This window comes from Hypanus sabinus, unplaced genomic scaffold, assembly GCF_030144855.1.
Source record: "Hypanus sabinus isolate sHypSab1 unplaced genomic scaffold, sHypSab1.hap1 scaffold_1751, whole genome shotgun sequence".
Taxonomy (NCBI): Eukaryota; Metazoa; Chordata; class Chondrichthyes; order Myliobatiformes; family Dasyatidae; genus Hypanus; species Hypanus sabinus.
This window is the reverse complement of record NW_026779836.1, coordinates 41,872-58,173: the sequence shown is the minus strand read 5'-3', so window position 1 is coordinate 58,173 and position 16,302 is coordinate 41,872. Positions and strand designations below refer to the sequence as shown.

Genomic DNA, 16,302 nt, shown 5'->3' with positions numbered 1-16,302 from the left:
CGTTGACAATTTCCTCCCTTTATAAGAAGCCCCAACTGTGTCATGTTGTAGTGATTGTAGAAATGTGGAATTACCATGAACTGCAGCAACATGCCCTTGATCCCATTGGCTATTGCAATCTGCAGTGATATACTTACCCTCGAATATATCGTCGCGTCGGCCTCTGCAGAGAACAGACCATATATAAAGCAAAATATCCCAACACTGCATTTTATTCAGCCCTAACTAGCACATGACAACCCATAATTTACATTGACATACCTTGGCCTCATCAAGTACTTTTCTGCTAATTACATTGTCAGAACCTGTGAACAGAGTTGGAAATTCAAAGTTATGTTCCCATGGATGTTGTGCATGGGACTTCAGCAAAGCCTTTGACAAAGTGTCACATGGCAGCTTGGTCTCGTTGAACAGGTCCCATGATGTCCGGAGAGAGCAAATTGGATTTATTCAAAATTAGCTTCAAGGTAGCAAGCAAAAAGTGCTGGGTGAAGGTTTCTCCTCGCAATGGAGGCGAGTAATTAGCGGTGTGCGGTGGGGCTACAAGTTGGGACCTTTGATATTCGTTATTTTATAGCAATGATTTGGATGCGGTTGCACAAGGATTACTTGAGAGGTAATTTCGCAGAATGCACAACATTAGCAGTTGCTGTTCAAAGAGAAGATTATCGTAGTATCTAGGGGATCTAAATGGACAGGGGCTGGTAAAGAGATTGCAAACCCAATCTGATCAGCAGCGGATTCATGCAGATGCTGGGGATCATGTGGAGGGAACAGCCAGAGGAAGTGGATGAGGCAGGTGCAGTTCCATAATTCAAAAAGCAGTTGGGGTGTGTAGATGGAGTGAAGAGGCCAGGAGGGAGATGGCGCCATCACAGGAAATTGTGACCATCTCAGTGGGCACTGTGGTTGGCATTGTCTCGTTGGGCCGAACGCTCTGAATTTGGACTTTATTGCTCTGTGACTGTGTCAGCAGATGCGCCAGGTATCAGTGGACAGATATGTTGTGGAAGTGGTTAGTAACAAGGAAGGTTTGGTCCCAATGCCAAATACTACAGGGGATGGAAATACTGTCATATTTGCAAAGTAGTCGTACTCTCTGACTCACAGTCTGCTTGTTGTGAAATTTAGAGAATCACCACCAGGTGGAGCTGTCCTGCAGAGCGACCGAAGTGTGAACAAGACGACGACAATCAACAATCGCCAGTCAGAATCAGAATGGACAAAGGTATGATCAGAGGGATCTTTGAATTAAACTTTTATCACGTTTGTACACAATAGTTCAGATGGAAAAAAAAAACTGACAGAGGTGTTAACAGTACATAGAAAGCAGTGTCATTTATCCCACTGGTAAAGCGGCCTTGAGTAATTGATCAACCCAACAGTTCCAGCGCAGGGACCTGACACCAGTAATGATCGAATCACTCCGCTCATCATACAAAGCTTCAGCTGAGTGAAAGGAGCAGGGACTCCTGAACCAGGTGGTCGTGAGTGAAACACAGACAGGAATGTGACAGCGATCTTGTGGTTTATGTAAATGTTCAGGGTCAGGGTCCATTTCACCTCCAGACAGGCCTTGATATGTAAGACATCTTCAACTTTCATTTATAAAATTCAGAAGCAGATGCTAGGAACATTTCCGGGATTTCCGAGATTCTATGATAACACAGCATTTCAGGTTTTGGAAGGAAAGCTACCAACTCCGCCTTGGTTTTTCTTGCCTGCTACGCAAAGGAGGAGGGGTGTCACCGAAATCTGTTTTCTGTAGCGGAGCGGAGATCATTGCCGGTGCTGGGAATGGCTGAGGATCAGGAGGCAGCTCATTGTAGATACATTTGTGATCTGCTTCGGAGTTTTAACACCCCAGTGAATGTCTGGGCTGTGGAGAAATGGTAAACCTGAGTTTCTAAGTATTTCCCTCTTGATGCGATCTTCTACCTGAGTTTAAATTCCCAGGATCTTGGCTAGGAAATCCGGCATAACCAATGACCAAATGTCTCTGTGACCTGCAGACATTGTGATTGTGCTCAAATCTGTGATTCCAGCTGGAATAAAAACGATGCTCCAGCCTGGAAACGGGTCCTTCGGCCCATATAATTCATGCTGATCTAAATTTCCCATTTTCCTGCAGTTTGCCGAAACTTCCCTCGTAAACTTCCACTCCCCTTTTTCCTGCCCACTTGCTCTCCATTTTGTAATTTTATTTGTGAGTGTGGCCTCTTCCGGATGAATGTAATTGATACCCATCAGCTACCACGTGAAAAAGTGCCCCTTTGGTCCCTTTAACTCTCTGTCCTCGAGTCTCAGACTCCCCTACGCGGGGAAAAAGACTGTGACCATCTACCCTATCTGCACCCCTTATTACTGTATGTGTGTGTGTGTGTGTAAGATCACCCTTCAAGCTCCTGAGCTCCAGGGCAAGCTGTCCCAGCCCAACCATATGACACAAAAAACAACACCCTAGCCCAGTACTTTCCACTTCACACTTTCCAGCTTCATCACCTCCATCCTATAGATTAGCAACTGCAACTACACACAAAGATCTATAACCAAGACTTTGCCAATGACATGCCTAGTTGTTACATGATGATCAGCAGGTAGGGGAGAAGATGGCAACCAGGGGAGAGGACAGCATAGATCGCAAGGGAATGTTCAGCCTGCGACCCGGGGACAGGACAACGTGTATCTCAAGGGAATGGTCAGTCAGTGACCAAGGGGACTCCAGTCCCCTTGTCCAGTCTCCAGCTCCTCGTGTGACAAAGCAACTGGAGAATGTGTGATCCAGCAGACTGGACCATGTGTAATCCTGTTGCTGGTCTTTGTGTGACACAGACTACTGGACAGTTAGTGACCGAGGGAGATTTTAGCTTGTGGAAGATAACCACAGTGATATTTCCCAGTATCACCGGACATCGGTGCATTATGATCCCGTGGTCATCCGTGTGTTCAACTGCTGTGATTAGTATTACTGTGCCGATCGTGCTATTTTACTGGGAGTAAATGTGTCCGGTCACCGGCTTATCGGGATGATCACCTGACAAGATGTACGGTTCACATTCGGGGAAATGTGTGCGCCAGGATGGAGAGAGTAACTCCGGGAAGCGAATATTACCAACAGTCCCAACTTTTATGCCCATCCAAATTTAAATATGTGAATGGGTCGTATGGGGGATAGACTGGCTTATATTAAATTTGGTCCTTCTATTACGTAATGCCTGGAACATTGTTGGGTGGGCTTTGAGGCAAGTGTTAGATTCAAGTCAAGTCAAGTCACTTTTATATTGCCATTTCAACCATAACTGCTGATACAGTACATAGTGAAAATGAGTCGTTTTTCAGGACCATGGTGTTAGATGACATATTACACAAACTAGACTGAACTACGTAAAAAAAACACACCAGAGGAAAAGAAAAAAAAACACACAACAACTACACTAAACTACACACCTATCTAGGACTGCATAAAGTGCACAAAACAGTGCAGACATTACAATAAATTATATACGTGACAATAGGGCAGTAAGGTGTCATGCCAGGCTCTGGGTATTGAGGAGTCTGATAGCTTGGGGGAAGCAACTGTTATTTGGTCTGGCCGTGAGACGCCCAATGCTTCGGTGCATTTTCTCAGATGGCAGGAGGGAGAAGAGATTGTATGAGGGGTGCATGGATCCTTTATAATGCTGCTGGCTTTACGGATGCAGCGTGTGGTGTAAATGTCCGTAATGGTGGGAAGAGAGACCCTGATGATTTTCTCAGCTGTCCTCACTATACGCTGCAGGGTCTTGCGATCGGAGACGGTGCAATTTCCGAACCAGGCAGTGGTGCAGCTGCTCAGGATGCTCTCAATACAACCCCTGTAGAATGTGATGAAGATGGGGTGTGTGTAGGAGATGGACTTTCCTCAGCCTTCGCAGAAAGTAGAGACGCTGCTGGGCTTTCTTTGCTATGGAGCTGGTGTTGAGGGACCAGGTGAGATTCTCCGCCAGGTGAACACCAAGACATTTGTTGCTCTTACTGAGGAGCCGCCGATGTTCAGCGGGGAGTGGTCGCTCCGTGCCCTCCTGAAGTCAACAACCATCTCTTTTGTTTTGTTCACATTGAGAGACAGTTTGCTGGCTCTGCACCAGTCCGTTAGCTGCTGCACCTCCTCTCTGTAAGCTGACTCGTCGTTCTTGCTGTGTCTTGCAGCACAGTCGTGGGTCAGCAGAGTGAACAGCCGTGGTCTGTGCACACAGCCGTTGGGGGAATCCGTGCTCAGTGTGATGGTGTTGGAGATGGAGAATTAATTCAGTTTTGTATCTGTTGGCAGGTTCAAGACATGTTTTTTGTTTTTTTGAGTTGGGTGAGAGCGGTGGAGACGAGGGGTATCTGAGTTCAAGCCTACATTTTCCTTTTTATATTCACAGAGCCAGAGTTTACAATCTCCGACCTCCTGGCACAGGGGGAGGAATATCGACTGTACCAACTGACAAAGTTCTACAGGGACAGACTCATACAAGCAATTGAAGAAAAGGTTGAGAGACTGGGTTGGATGTTGACAAAGGAGGGACATTTCAGTAGAGACGAAAATGAGGTGAGTGTAGTTCGTGTATTGTCACTGATCTGCTGGTATCAGAGGGAATAGTGATCAACATTAATCTCCTGCATGTTTTAGGAGATCAACCTGGGAATGGAGACTTTGATCTCTGACTTGTCTCTCGCAGATCTGGTTTCAGTTTTTAAGGTGGGGAGCACTGGGAACTGCAGGTTTAGCATCACCTTTTCCTGTATCACCTGCTGTATTTATCAGTGTGAGGTAAGAGCAGTGGCTGCATATCTGGACTTCCAAAAGGCATTCGGTCTGAAACTAATTTCAGATCTTGGCTGAAACGTCGGGTAGCTTCACATCATCTCATTAATCCAGGATGAGCATTAAACTGTCAATTGGGCCAACCGGCTTCACTGTGGTACCTGAGGGAGGGAAACCAGCTAACCACAGCTTGTCTTGGCTCCGTGAGTTCCCAAACAATGTGTGGCTGACTTGTCATAGTCACAGCAAAGTACAGTACAGAAACAGGCCTTTTGGCCCATCTATTCCATGCCAGACTACAGAATCTACTAATTCCCATTGACCTGCACCGGGCCATGGCGCTCTATACGCTCATTTCGCAAGCATCAATTCAGAATTCTCTTCAGCACTTGCACTACTTGCCCTGCTAGCTAGTTTTGCACTCTCACCACCCTCTGAGTAAACCGGTTTCACCTTTGTACCCTTTGAACTTTTCACTTTTCAACGTTTTAGTGATAACCTCTTGTTGTAGTACCTCTTTTCCTCAGTACAAAATGCCTGCTTGCATTTATCCCACCTATATGCCAATGTAATTGTGTACACTTCTATCAAATCTCTGCTCAATTTTTCATGTTCCAACGAATAAAGTCCTAATCAGTTCACTCTTTTCTTATAACTTAGGTCTTCCAGTCCAGGTAACATCCTTGCAATGTTTTTTTTCTGTACTCTTTCAAACTTATTTCCATCTGTCCTGCAGTTAGGTGTGCAGAACTGCACATAATATCCAAATGAGGCCTCTCCAACGTCTTATACAACATCATATCGTACACGATATTTTCATTTACCAAGGTTAATGCGCTAACAAACTTTCTTTCAGAGCCTAGCAACATTTGCTGCCACTTTCAATGACTTATGTACCTGTATTCCCGATCACTTTGTTCTACCAGTCTCTCTGTAAGATCTACCCTGATCGGTCCATCCAAAGTGCAACATCTTGCACCTGTCTGCATTAAATTGCATCGGCCCCTTTTAAGTCCATTCTGCAGTTGGTCCAGACCTCACTGCAAGCTCGTGTAATCTTCCTCTTTGTCAACTGCTCCTTCCCAATGTTGGAGTCATCATCAAATGTGCTGATGCTCTTAACCGTAATTTCATCCAGATCATTGATATAGATGACAAACAACAACAGGCACAGCACCGATCCCCGTGACACTGCACGAGATACAGGCACCAAACAGAAATGCAGCAGTCTATAGTGACACTCCGGATTCTTTCCAAAAAGTTAATGTTTAATCCAGTTTACTACTTTATCTTGAATGCTAAGCAACTGAATCTTCTAGACCGACCTCCTATACGGGACCTTGTCAAATACCGTGCTGAAGTCCATGTAGACAACATCCACAACCTTGCCTTCATCAACTTTCCTGGTAACTTCCGCGAAATACTCCGAGATTGATTGGATGTGAAAGATCACGCACAAAGCTGATATCTCATGACCACAAACATCAATAGTTTGATCTGAAAGGGCAGAAGAAAGCACAAAACATAAAATAAATCTGGTGACTTGCTGATATCTCATGATCCCAAAAAATCAACAGGTTGTCCTGAAAGGGAAGAAGATCAATAGGATTTCCTGAAAGGGAAGGGGTAAACAAAAAAATCTGCTAACTTGCTGAATATCTGACTAATGAGAGACAGGGACACACCATTTCAGGTCACTCTCTTTGGAGCTCACAAACAGTGATTGTCTTGTCCTAGATCTGACCTATTCAGCCATGAGTGGTATTAGAAAATCAAGTGTGTTACACCCGTGAGTAACTCTGTTCTCGTTGGGATTCATTGGCGCTGTATGTAATGAATCACACAGGCATTATCCAAAGGCAAGAGATAATCTGTAAATATGATGCTGATCTATAAATTCATCATATAACCATATAACAATCACAGCACGGAAACAGGCCATCTCGGCCCTCCTAGTCCGTGCCGAACTCTTAATCTCACCTCGTCCCACCTACCCGCACTCAGCCCATAACCCTCCACTCCTTTCCTGTCCAACTTTACCTTAAATGACACAACAGAACTGGCCTCTACTACTTCTACAGGAAGCTCATTCCATACAGCTATCACTCTTTGAGTAAAGAAATACCCCCTCGTTTCCCTTAAATTTCTGCCCCCTAACTCACAAATCATGTCCTCTCGTTTGAATCTCCCCTACTCTCAATGGAAACAGCCTATTCACGTCAACTCTATCTATCCCTCTCAAAATTTTAAATACCTCGATCAAATACCCCCCCCCCCAACCTTCTACGCTCCAATGAATAGAGACCTAACTTGTTCAACCTTTCTCTGTAACTTAAGTGCTGAAACCCAGGTAACATCCTAGTAAATCGTCTCTGCACTCTCTCTAATTTATTGATATCTTTCCTATAATTCGGTGACCAGAACTGCAGACAATATTCTAAAATTAGCCTTACCAATGCCTTGTACAATTTTAAAATTACATCCCAACTTCTGTACTCAATGCTTTGATTTATAAAGGCTAGCGTTCCAAAAGCCTTCTTGACCACCATATCTACATGAGACTCCACCTTCAGGGAACTATGCACTGTTATTCCTAGATCTCTCTGTTCCTCTGCATTCCTCAATGCCCTACCATTTACCCTGTATGTTCTATTTGGATTATTCCTGCCAAAATGTAGAACCTCACACTTCTCAGCATTAAACTCCATCTGCCAACGTTCAGCCCATTCTTCTAACCGGCATAAATCTCCCTGCAAGCTTTGAAAACCTACCTCATTATCCACAACACCTCCTACCATAGTATCATCGGCATACTTACTAATCCAATTTACCACCCCATCATCCAGATCATTTATGTATATTACAAACCACATTGGGCCCAAAACAGATCCCTGCTAGTCACCGGCCTCCATCCCGATAAACAATTATCCACCACTACTCTCTGGCATCTCCCAACTAGCCACTGTTGAATCCATTTTATTACTCAGCATTAGTACCTAACGACTGAACCTTCTTAACCAACCTTCCATGTGGAACTTTGTCAAAGGCTTTGCTGAAGTCCATATAGACTACATCCACTGCCATACCCTCGTCAACATTCCTCGTAACGTCTTCAAAAACTCAATAAGGCTTGTCAAACATGACCTTCCACGCACAAATCCATGCTGGCTACTCCTAATCAGATCCTGTCTATCCAGATAATTATTAATACTATCTCTAAGAATACTTTCCATTAATTTACCCACCACTGATGTCAAACTGACAGGTCTATAATTGCTAGGCTTACTTCTAGAACCCTTTTTAAACAATGGAACCACATGAGCAATACGCCAATCCTCCGGCACAATCCACGTTTCTAATGACATCTTAAAGATCTCAGTCAGAGCTCCTGCTATCTCTACACTTCCCTCAAGGTCCTGGGGAATATCCTGTCAGGACCCAGAGATTTATCCACTTTTAAATTTCTTAAAAGCGCCAGTACTTCCACCTCTTTAATTGTCATAGGTTCCATAACTTCCTTACTTGTTTCCCACACCTTACACAATTCAATATCCTTCTCCTTAGTGAATACCGAAGAGAAGAAATCGTTCAAAATCTCTCCCATCTCTCTCGGCTCCACACATAACTGACCACTCTGATTCTCTAAGGGGCCAATTTCATTCCTCACTATCCTCTTGCTTTTAGTATAACTGTAGAAACCTTTCGGATTTACTGTCACCTTATTTGCCAAACCAACCTTGTATCTTCTTTTAGCTTTTCTAATCTCTTTCTTAAGATTCCTTTTACATTCTTTATATTCCTCGAGCAATTCCTTTACTCCATGCTGCCTATATCTATTGTAGACATCCCTCTTTTTCCGAACCAAATTTCTAATATCGCTTGAAAACCATGGTGCTTTCAAACCTTTAACCTTTCCTTTCAACCTAACAGGAACATAAAGATTCTGTACCCTCATAATTACACCCTTAAATGACATCCATTTCTCTATTACATCCTTCCCATAAAACAACTTGACCCAATCCACTCTGTCTAAATCCCTTCGCATCTCCTCAAAGTTAGCCTTTCTCCAATCAAAAATCTCAACTCTAGGTCCTGTCCTGTCCTTCTCCATAATTATATTGAAGCTAATGCTATTGTGATCACTGGACCTGAAGTGCTCCCCAACACATACATCTGTCAGCTGACCTATCGCATTCCCTAACAGGAGATCCAACACTGCCCCATCTCTAGTCGGTAATTCTATGTATTGTTGCAAACAACTATCCTGCACACATTTCACAAACTCTAAACCATCCAGCCCTTTAACAGAATGAGCTTCCCAGTCTACGTGTGGAAATTTAAAATCTCCCACAATCACCACCTTGTGTTTACTACAAATATCTGCAATCTCCTTACACATTTGCTCTTCCAATTCACGCTCCCCCTTAGGTCCTATAATACACTCCTATCAGTGTTACTACACCCTTCCCATTCCTCAATTCCACCCAAATAGTCTCCCTAGAAGAGCTCTCTAATCTATCCATCCAAAGCACCGCCATAAGATTTTCTCGGACAAGCAATGCAACACCTCCTCCTCTGGCCCCTCCTACTCTATCACACCTGAAGCAACTAAATCCAGGAATATCATCTGGAGACGTCTGCTTTACTGGTTAAATCTCTTTCACAACGGTAACTCATCAGACCTGGTAGCAGTGAAACTGAAGGATTATTTTACAGTGCAGTGGACCATCAGGGAATTATGATGATTTATTTCAGTACAGCACAGTACGGGCACTTTGGCCCTCAATGTTGTGCTTCCCCTTAAACCCTGCCTCTCTTATTTCTCAGAACAATGTCCTAAGCCCATCCATATTCTGTTACCTTAATTCCATCATCGGTGTATGTTGCTTGAAGACTAGTCAACGTTTTGTTCATAATTCCTGAGTTAATCAGGAAACCCATGCCTGCATTCAGGAAGTCATTACCATTTTACGGTATGAGCGCCAGGCAGTAACCACCTCCATTATAAGATAGCCGCACTGATACTGAATCTTCTTTTGTCTTTACACATCATGAGACCATAAGGCATCAGAGCACAATTGGCCATTAGGCCCATCGATTCTGCTCCGCCATGACATCATGGGTGATGTACTATCCCTCTCAACCCCATTCTCCTGCCTTCTCCCAGTGAACTTTGCTGACCAGACTAGTCAAGAAGATACCAGCCTCTGTTTTAAATATACTCAATGACCTGGTCTCCGCAGCTGTCAGTTCCAATGGATTCTGCAGATTCACTACTCCTAGGCTAAATAACATCCTCATTTCTGTTCCAAATGGACGTCCCTCTAATCTGAGGCTGTTTCGTCTGGTTCTAGACACCCCCACGTAAAACAACATCTCCACATCCTCTCAATGTCTTTCGATATTCCACAGGTTACAATTAGATTCCCCCTCATCCTCCCACACTCCAGCTATTACAGGTGCATCCAGGATCCATTCCCATCAAAATCTGGTTTAATATCACTGGTTCTGTTCGTTTAGATTCCTCTCTGGACTTTTCACAATGCCATCACAAACTTTCTCTGATCAGGGGATCAAATTATGCGAGTGCGGTCTGGCCAGTGCTTGTTCTTATATTCTGATCCTCTCGAAGTGAATGCTAGCTTTGTATTTGCCTTTCATAACACCGACTCAAACTGCACGGAATCATGCACCAGGTCTCCAGAGACTCTTTACAAATCCAATTTCTGAATTTTCTCCAAGATTCAGAAAAAGACTACGTCTTCATTATTTCTGCTTAAGTATATGGCCACGTACCTCACTACTACATTCCAATTGCCACTGATGTGTCCATTTCTTCATAGGTCCATGTCCTCCCGCGAAATCCCTGCTTCCTCAACACTTCCCCTCCCTCCCCATATCTTCGTAATGCCTACAATAACGGCCATAAAGCCTACAAATCATTGACATAACGGAAAAAGAAACTGTCCCAAAACCAACCACTGCAGAACACCACTGGTCACCAACATTCGACCAGAGAAAGCCCTATTTGTTCCCATTCTGTGCTTCCTGGCAGTCAGACAAATCTGTCTGGAGAAAATCTTGGATCCTCTATCCATGCCAGTGTCTTTCTTGTCCTACTGTCGGCCCTTGTTAAACGGCGTCATGTGGGACACCTGGTCAAAGGTCCTCGGGAAGTCCAAGTAAACAACTTGCACTGACTCTCTGTTGTCGACCCAGCATGCTGTTCTCTCAAAAAATTCCAACAGTTCTGTCAGGCAGGATTCCCTTCCATGGATGTTGGCCTTTTTCTTATCATGTGCATCCAAATACCCCGAAACCTTATCCTCAATTATCGACTGCTGACATCTTCCCAAACGCTGATCAGACTAACTGGCCTATAGTTTGAAATGATCAGTCCTCCGGAACCATTCCAAAATCTAGTGATTCTTGAGTGATCATTACTAATGTCTCCACAATCTCTTCCGCCTCCTCTTTCAGAAGCAATCGGATGAGTTGATCTGGACTCATCTATTTTCAGAACTTTCAGCTTACCAAGTGCCTTCTCCGCAATAATTGCAAATACGCTCACTTCTGCCACTGGACATACTCAAATATCTGGCACGTTCTAGTGTTTTTACAGTGAGGACTGACGCAAAATGCCGACCAATATCTTCCGGCATTTCCTTGTCCCCTGACAGTACCTCTCCACAGTCATTTTCCGGTGGTCCAATATCCACTCTCCTCTATTTCAATCTTCATATATCAGATGTACGTTTAGGTAAGCTATTTTACATCATTCTCTAGCCTGCCTTCCTATTAAATATTTTCTCTATTTACGGCTTTTGAATTGCCTTCTGTTGGTCTGTAGAAACATCCCAGTCCTCCAGCTTTCTACTATATTTTGTAATACCCTGTGCTGTTTCCTTTGCTTTTCTGCTGCTTTGACTACCTCGTCAGCCATGGTTAATCATCCTCTCTTTAGAATTGTGATCATATGTCCTGCACCTTCTGAATTGCTCCATGAAACTTCAGCCATTCCTGCTCTGCCATTGTCCCTGTTAGTGTCATTTCCGAATTTATTATTGCCCAGCTCCTCTCTCATGCCGAGGTAATTCCTTTATTCTCGTGTAGCACTGATACCTCTAACTTTACCTTCTCCCTTTCAACCTGCTGGCTGAGTTTTGCTATTTTATGATCACTGCCTCTTAAGGGTTTATTTAGCTGAAGCTCCCTAATCAAATCTGGTTCAATACACAACACAGAATCCAGATCTGCCTTTCCTATAGTGGGCTCAACCATAGGCTTCTCTCAAAAGCCATCTCATAGGCATTCTATAAATTTCCTCACTTGGGATTCAGCACCGACCTGATTTTCCAAAGCTACCTGAATATTGAAATTCCCTGTGAAAATTTTAGCATTGACCATTTTCCATGCTCTTCTCTCCCCCGTTGTAATTTGTAGCCTACATCCTGGCTACTGTTAACACGCCTGTATATAATTTCCATCAGGGTCATTGTACCTACGCAGTTTCTTAACATCCTCATCGTCTAATCCGACATCACCTTCTTCTCAGGACTTTTCATTTTTAATGACAGCAGCTTCGACCCAACACTTTCACCTACCTGCGTATCCTTTTGATTCAATATTTATCCTTGGGTTTAAGCACCCAACTATAAACTTCTGTCAGCCACGATTCAGTGATGCCCGCCATCCATTTGTTTTTGCTCTCTCTCTCCCCTCTCTTCCGTTCTTGTTGTCACATCTTGTTGATGTAATGCTGCACATTGACAGATCGAGGAAATTAATCACATTGCATCTACTGCAGGGTGTCAGTAAATCCTTATTCTTACACACTATTGATTTAGAATTTCCTTCAGTTACTGTTTCTCTGTTAATGACTGAACCCAGGGAGGATGAGGCAGCAGCCCAGTGACTGCATCTGTTCTGAAGCTACTGGGGCCATGAACAGATACTTTCCTGCACATTCTCCATGTCTGTCTGTCTGCTCCACAATAAGTCCATTGTTTCCTTTTCTAGAAAGTCACTGAGCTGACAGAGAAGGGAAACCGGGCAGAGAGTTCCAGACTCTTCCTCAGTCTGGTGAATGGCAAAGGCTCCCGGGCCCGGAGGGCGATGTGGGAATCCTTTCTGATGTGGAGGACTGAGTTACCGAAGTTGGACAGAATACTGAGGGAAATACAGGAACTCGGTATGTTAAAACCACGCTCTGAACACAAAGGCACATTGAGATAAACATGTTAGTTATTTTAATTATTTTAGCTCTGTTTCCATGGTTTTTTTTTTCATATTTAAACAGGTCTTGATCCACAAGAATACATGAACATCGGCCAAGGTTTATCTGAATTACCCCCTCAGCTGATAGGTGAGTGATCAAATGCCACATCTCAAGTGTTAGTCTGTGACTTGGCAAAGCCTGGGAATCAAAGTTCGCCATTAATCATTCACTGATCTCTGGATTTTAGTAACAGTTCAACGAGTGTCTCTTTGCAGCCTGAATATTCTACAATATACTTTTCTATTAATCCAGCTGTTGGTTCTGCTGAAGCCTTCACTCCAGGTCCTCACGCTCTGGGAATCCCAACACACCCCAGGCAGGCTCCTGATACACTGTATGACCCAGTCCAGGTGACTTTTCTATCTTCAGACCTTTCATCTTCCAAGCACTTTTCCTTTGTAATAGGCCTACACGCAATTGTGTTCGCTGATGTTCTTTACCTTTTGGAATTCTGCCAGTGCCTTGGACAGAGTTTGTCTGGCATTTCCTTTTCACCCGTTACTGCAACTACAAAAGCAGTTTCTAGTGGTCCGATATCGACCCTCTCCCATTTTCCACTCTTTATATATCCGGGAAAGAAAGGAAAAATACTTTGGTATCCTTTCTTATATTATTGACCATTTCCTTGCATTTCCTGCACATTCATGTATAACTAGAAGCATCTATAACATAGTTGCCTCCGACATGACCCTAGTCACTACACTCTAGACACTAGAATACTACAGCACAGTACAGGCTCTTCCGCCCCGGATGTTGTGCCGACCCATGTATTCCTTTAAAAAGGGTACTAAACCCACACTACCCCGTGACCCTCTATTTTTCTTTTATCCATGAGTCTGTCCAAGAGGTTCTTAAATACCCTTAATGTTTTAGCCTCCACCACCATCCCTGGCACGTTGTTCCAGGCACCCGCAACCCTTTGTAAAAAACTTACCCCTGATGTCTCCCCTAAACTTCCCTCCCTTAACTTTGTACATATGCCCTCTAGTGTTTGCTATTGGTGCCCTGGGAAACAGGTTCTAGCAATCCACCCCATCTATGCCTCTCATAATTCTTTAGACCTCTATCAAGTGCCCTCTCATCCTTCTACGCTCCAAAGAGAAAAGTCCCAGCTCTGCTAACCTTGCTTCACATGACTTGTTCTCCAAACCAGGCGACATCCTGGTAAATCTCCTCTGCACCCTCTCCACAGCTTCCACATCCTTCCTATAATGAGTTGACCGGAATTGAACACAATACTCTAAGTGCGGTCTCACCAGAGTTTTATAGATTTGCAACTTGTCCTCTCTACTCTTGAACTCAATCCCCCTATTAATGAAGCCGAGCATCCCACGGAGTTCTTAACTATCCTGTCAACCCGTGCAGCGACCTTAAGGGATGTATGGGTTTGAACCCCAATGTCCCTCTGTTCATTCACACTCTTAAGTAACCAACGATTAAATTTGTACTCAGCATTCTGGTTTGTCCTTCCAAAATGCATCACCATCTGCATCACCAAATGAACCCCATCTGCCACTTTTCCGCCCAAATCTGCACCCTGTCTATATCCTCTTGTAACCTTCAACAACCAGCTCCATCCACAACTCCTCCAATCTTCATGTCATCCACAAGTTCACTCACCCATTCTTCCACCTCTACATCCAGGTCATTTATAAAAATCACAAATAGCAGGGGTCCCAGGACAGATCCCTGCGGCACTCCACTAGTCACCGACCTCCAGGCAGAATACTTTCCTTCCACTACTAAACTCTGCTTTCTTCCAATTATTTATTATTTATCCAAACAGCCAAGGTTCCAATTATCCAGTGCCTCATGATTTTCTGGATGAGTCTCTCGTAAGGGACCTTGTTAAATGCCTTGCTAAAATCCATCTGGAGCACATATTACACCGTACCTTCATCAATTGCTACTTATTACCTCGTCAAAAAACTCAATTAGCGTGAGGCACGATGTTCCCTTCACAAAGCCATGTTGACCCAGACAGTAAATTCCAGGCATCCACAACTCTGTTAGAAAACTACCCACAATTGCTGTAAATTTACCCCATCTCACCTTAACCAAATGCCCTCTGGTATTAGACACCAGTCATATGAAAACAAAAACAACAAGCAAAATACAGGCTATCGACCCAGACTTATATCTCTCAAACTTGTACACCTCAGTCAGATCTCTATTCTAACTCCAGAATAAACAAACCAAGTTTATCAAAACTCTACTTGTAGCACATGTCACCGAATCCAGGCAACATCCTGATGAACCCATTCTGCACCCTCTCCAATCCTTCCAAGAGCTGGACAATCAGAAGAGAACACAATACTCCAGATGCTCCCTAAAACCATAAGACCTAGTAGCAGAATTAAGCCATTCGGCTCAGTGAATTTGCTCTTCAATTCCTCTCCACCCCATTATCCCAGTAAACGTGGACACTCTTCCTAATCAGGAACATATCGACCTGCATTTTAAATATATCCAATGAAGAGTCTTCCTCAGCCGTCTATGACAATAATTTCACAGATTCACCACCCGCCAGCCAAGACATTTCTCCCAGTTTGTCCCCGGCAGCCAGGACAATTCCCTACAGTTCTCAAGCATGTTAATATTCTGTATGAGCCTCCCTTGTGGGACTTTGTCAAACACTCTCACAATATACAAGTAGACAATATCCATGTGTAACTACATGCATCACCTTTGTCACCTCCTGGAGGAAGTCAATCAAGCTGGCAAGACACAAACCCGACTCAAAGCCTTTCTCTTAACCCCAAACCACCTCATACATCCTCTCTGTCACACTCCCATGGGGGAGAACATATAAAAGGCTGAAGGTATGTACCACCAGCCTCAACGACAGCTTTATTCTGCATTTATAAGACTACTAAATGGTCACCTACTATGATATTATTGGCTCTTAATAATAATAAGACAATTTTATATCTAAAATTATAGCATCTTACGTCTTGTAACTAATAACAACTCAGATAACAACTTAGATAACCACAATATACTCACAGGAGAGCAGACAGAATACAGGAATTCTAAACAGATTATGTAATTCTATTTCAAACCCTGTGGAAAGCAGAAAACTTTCACTGTTATATTGTCAATCAGAAAAAAAAATCACATCTGATTCTGTTCCTCGTGTGTTTAAGAGAAGTTCCAAATATATATACAATTCATACAATACTCGTGAAATTTTTACAACTGATGAAGCATTCGCGTAAAATAATCGTCCTAGTAA

The 16,302-nt window shown here is 43.5% G+C and overlaps 1 protein-coding gene across 1 annotated transcript in view; it reads left to right on the top strand.

Moving 5' to 3' along the window:
- Window positions 1-1,212: 1,212 nt before the first annotated feature.
- LOC132387336 (NACHT, LRR and PYD domains-containing protein 3-like) overlaps window positions 1,213-16,302 on the top strand; it is a 28,266-nt gene continuing 13,176 nt past the window's right edge. Inside the window, exons 1-4 of the mRNA XM_059959686.1 lie at window positions 1,213-1,228; window positions 4,407-4,573; window positions 12,809-12,980; window positions 13,089-13,154. Of these exons, the coding sequence (XP_059815669.1) occupies window positions 1,219-1,228; window positions 4,407-4,573; window positions 12,809-12,980; window positions 13,089-13,154 (415 nt within the window). The 5' untranslated portion in view covers window positions 1,213-1,218. The remainder of the gene's footprint in view (window positions 1,229-4,406; window positions 4,574-12,808; window positions 12,981-13,088; window positions 13,155-16,302) is intronic.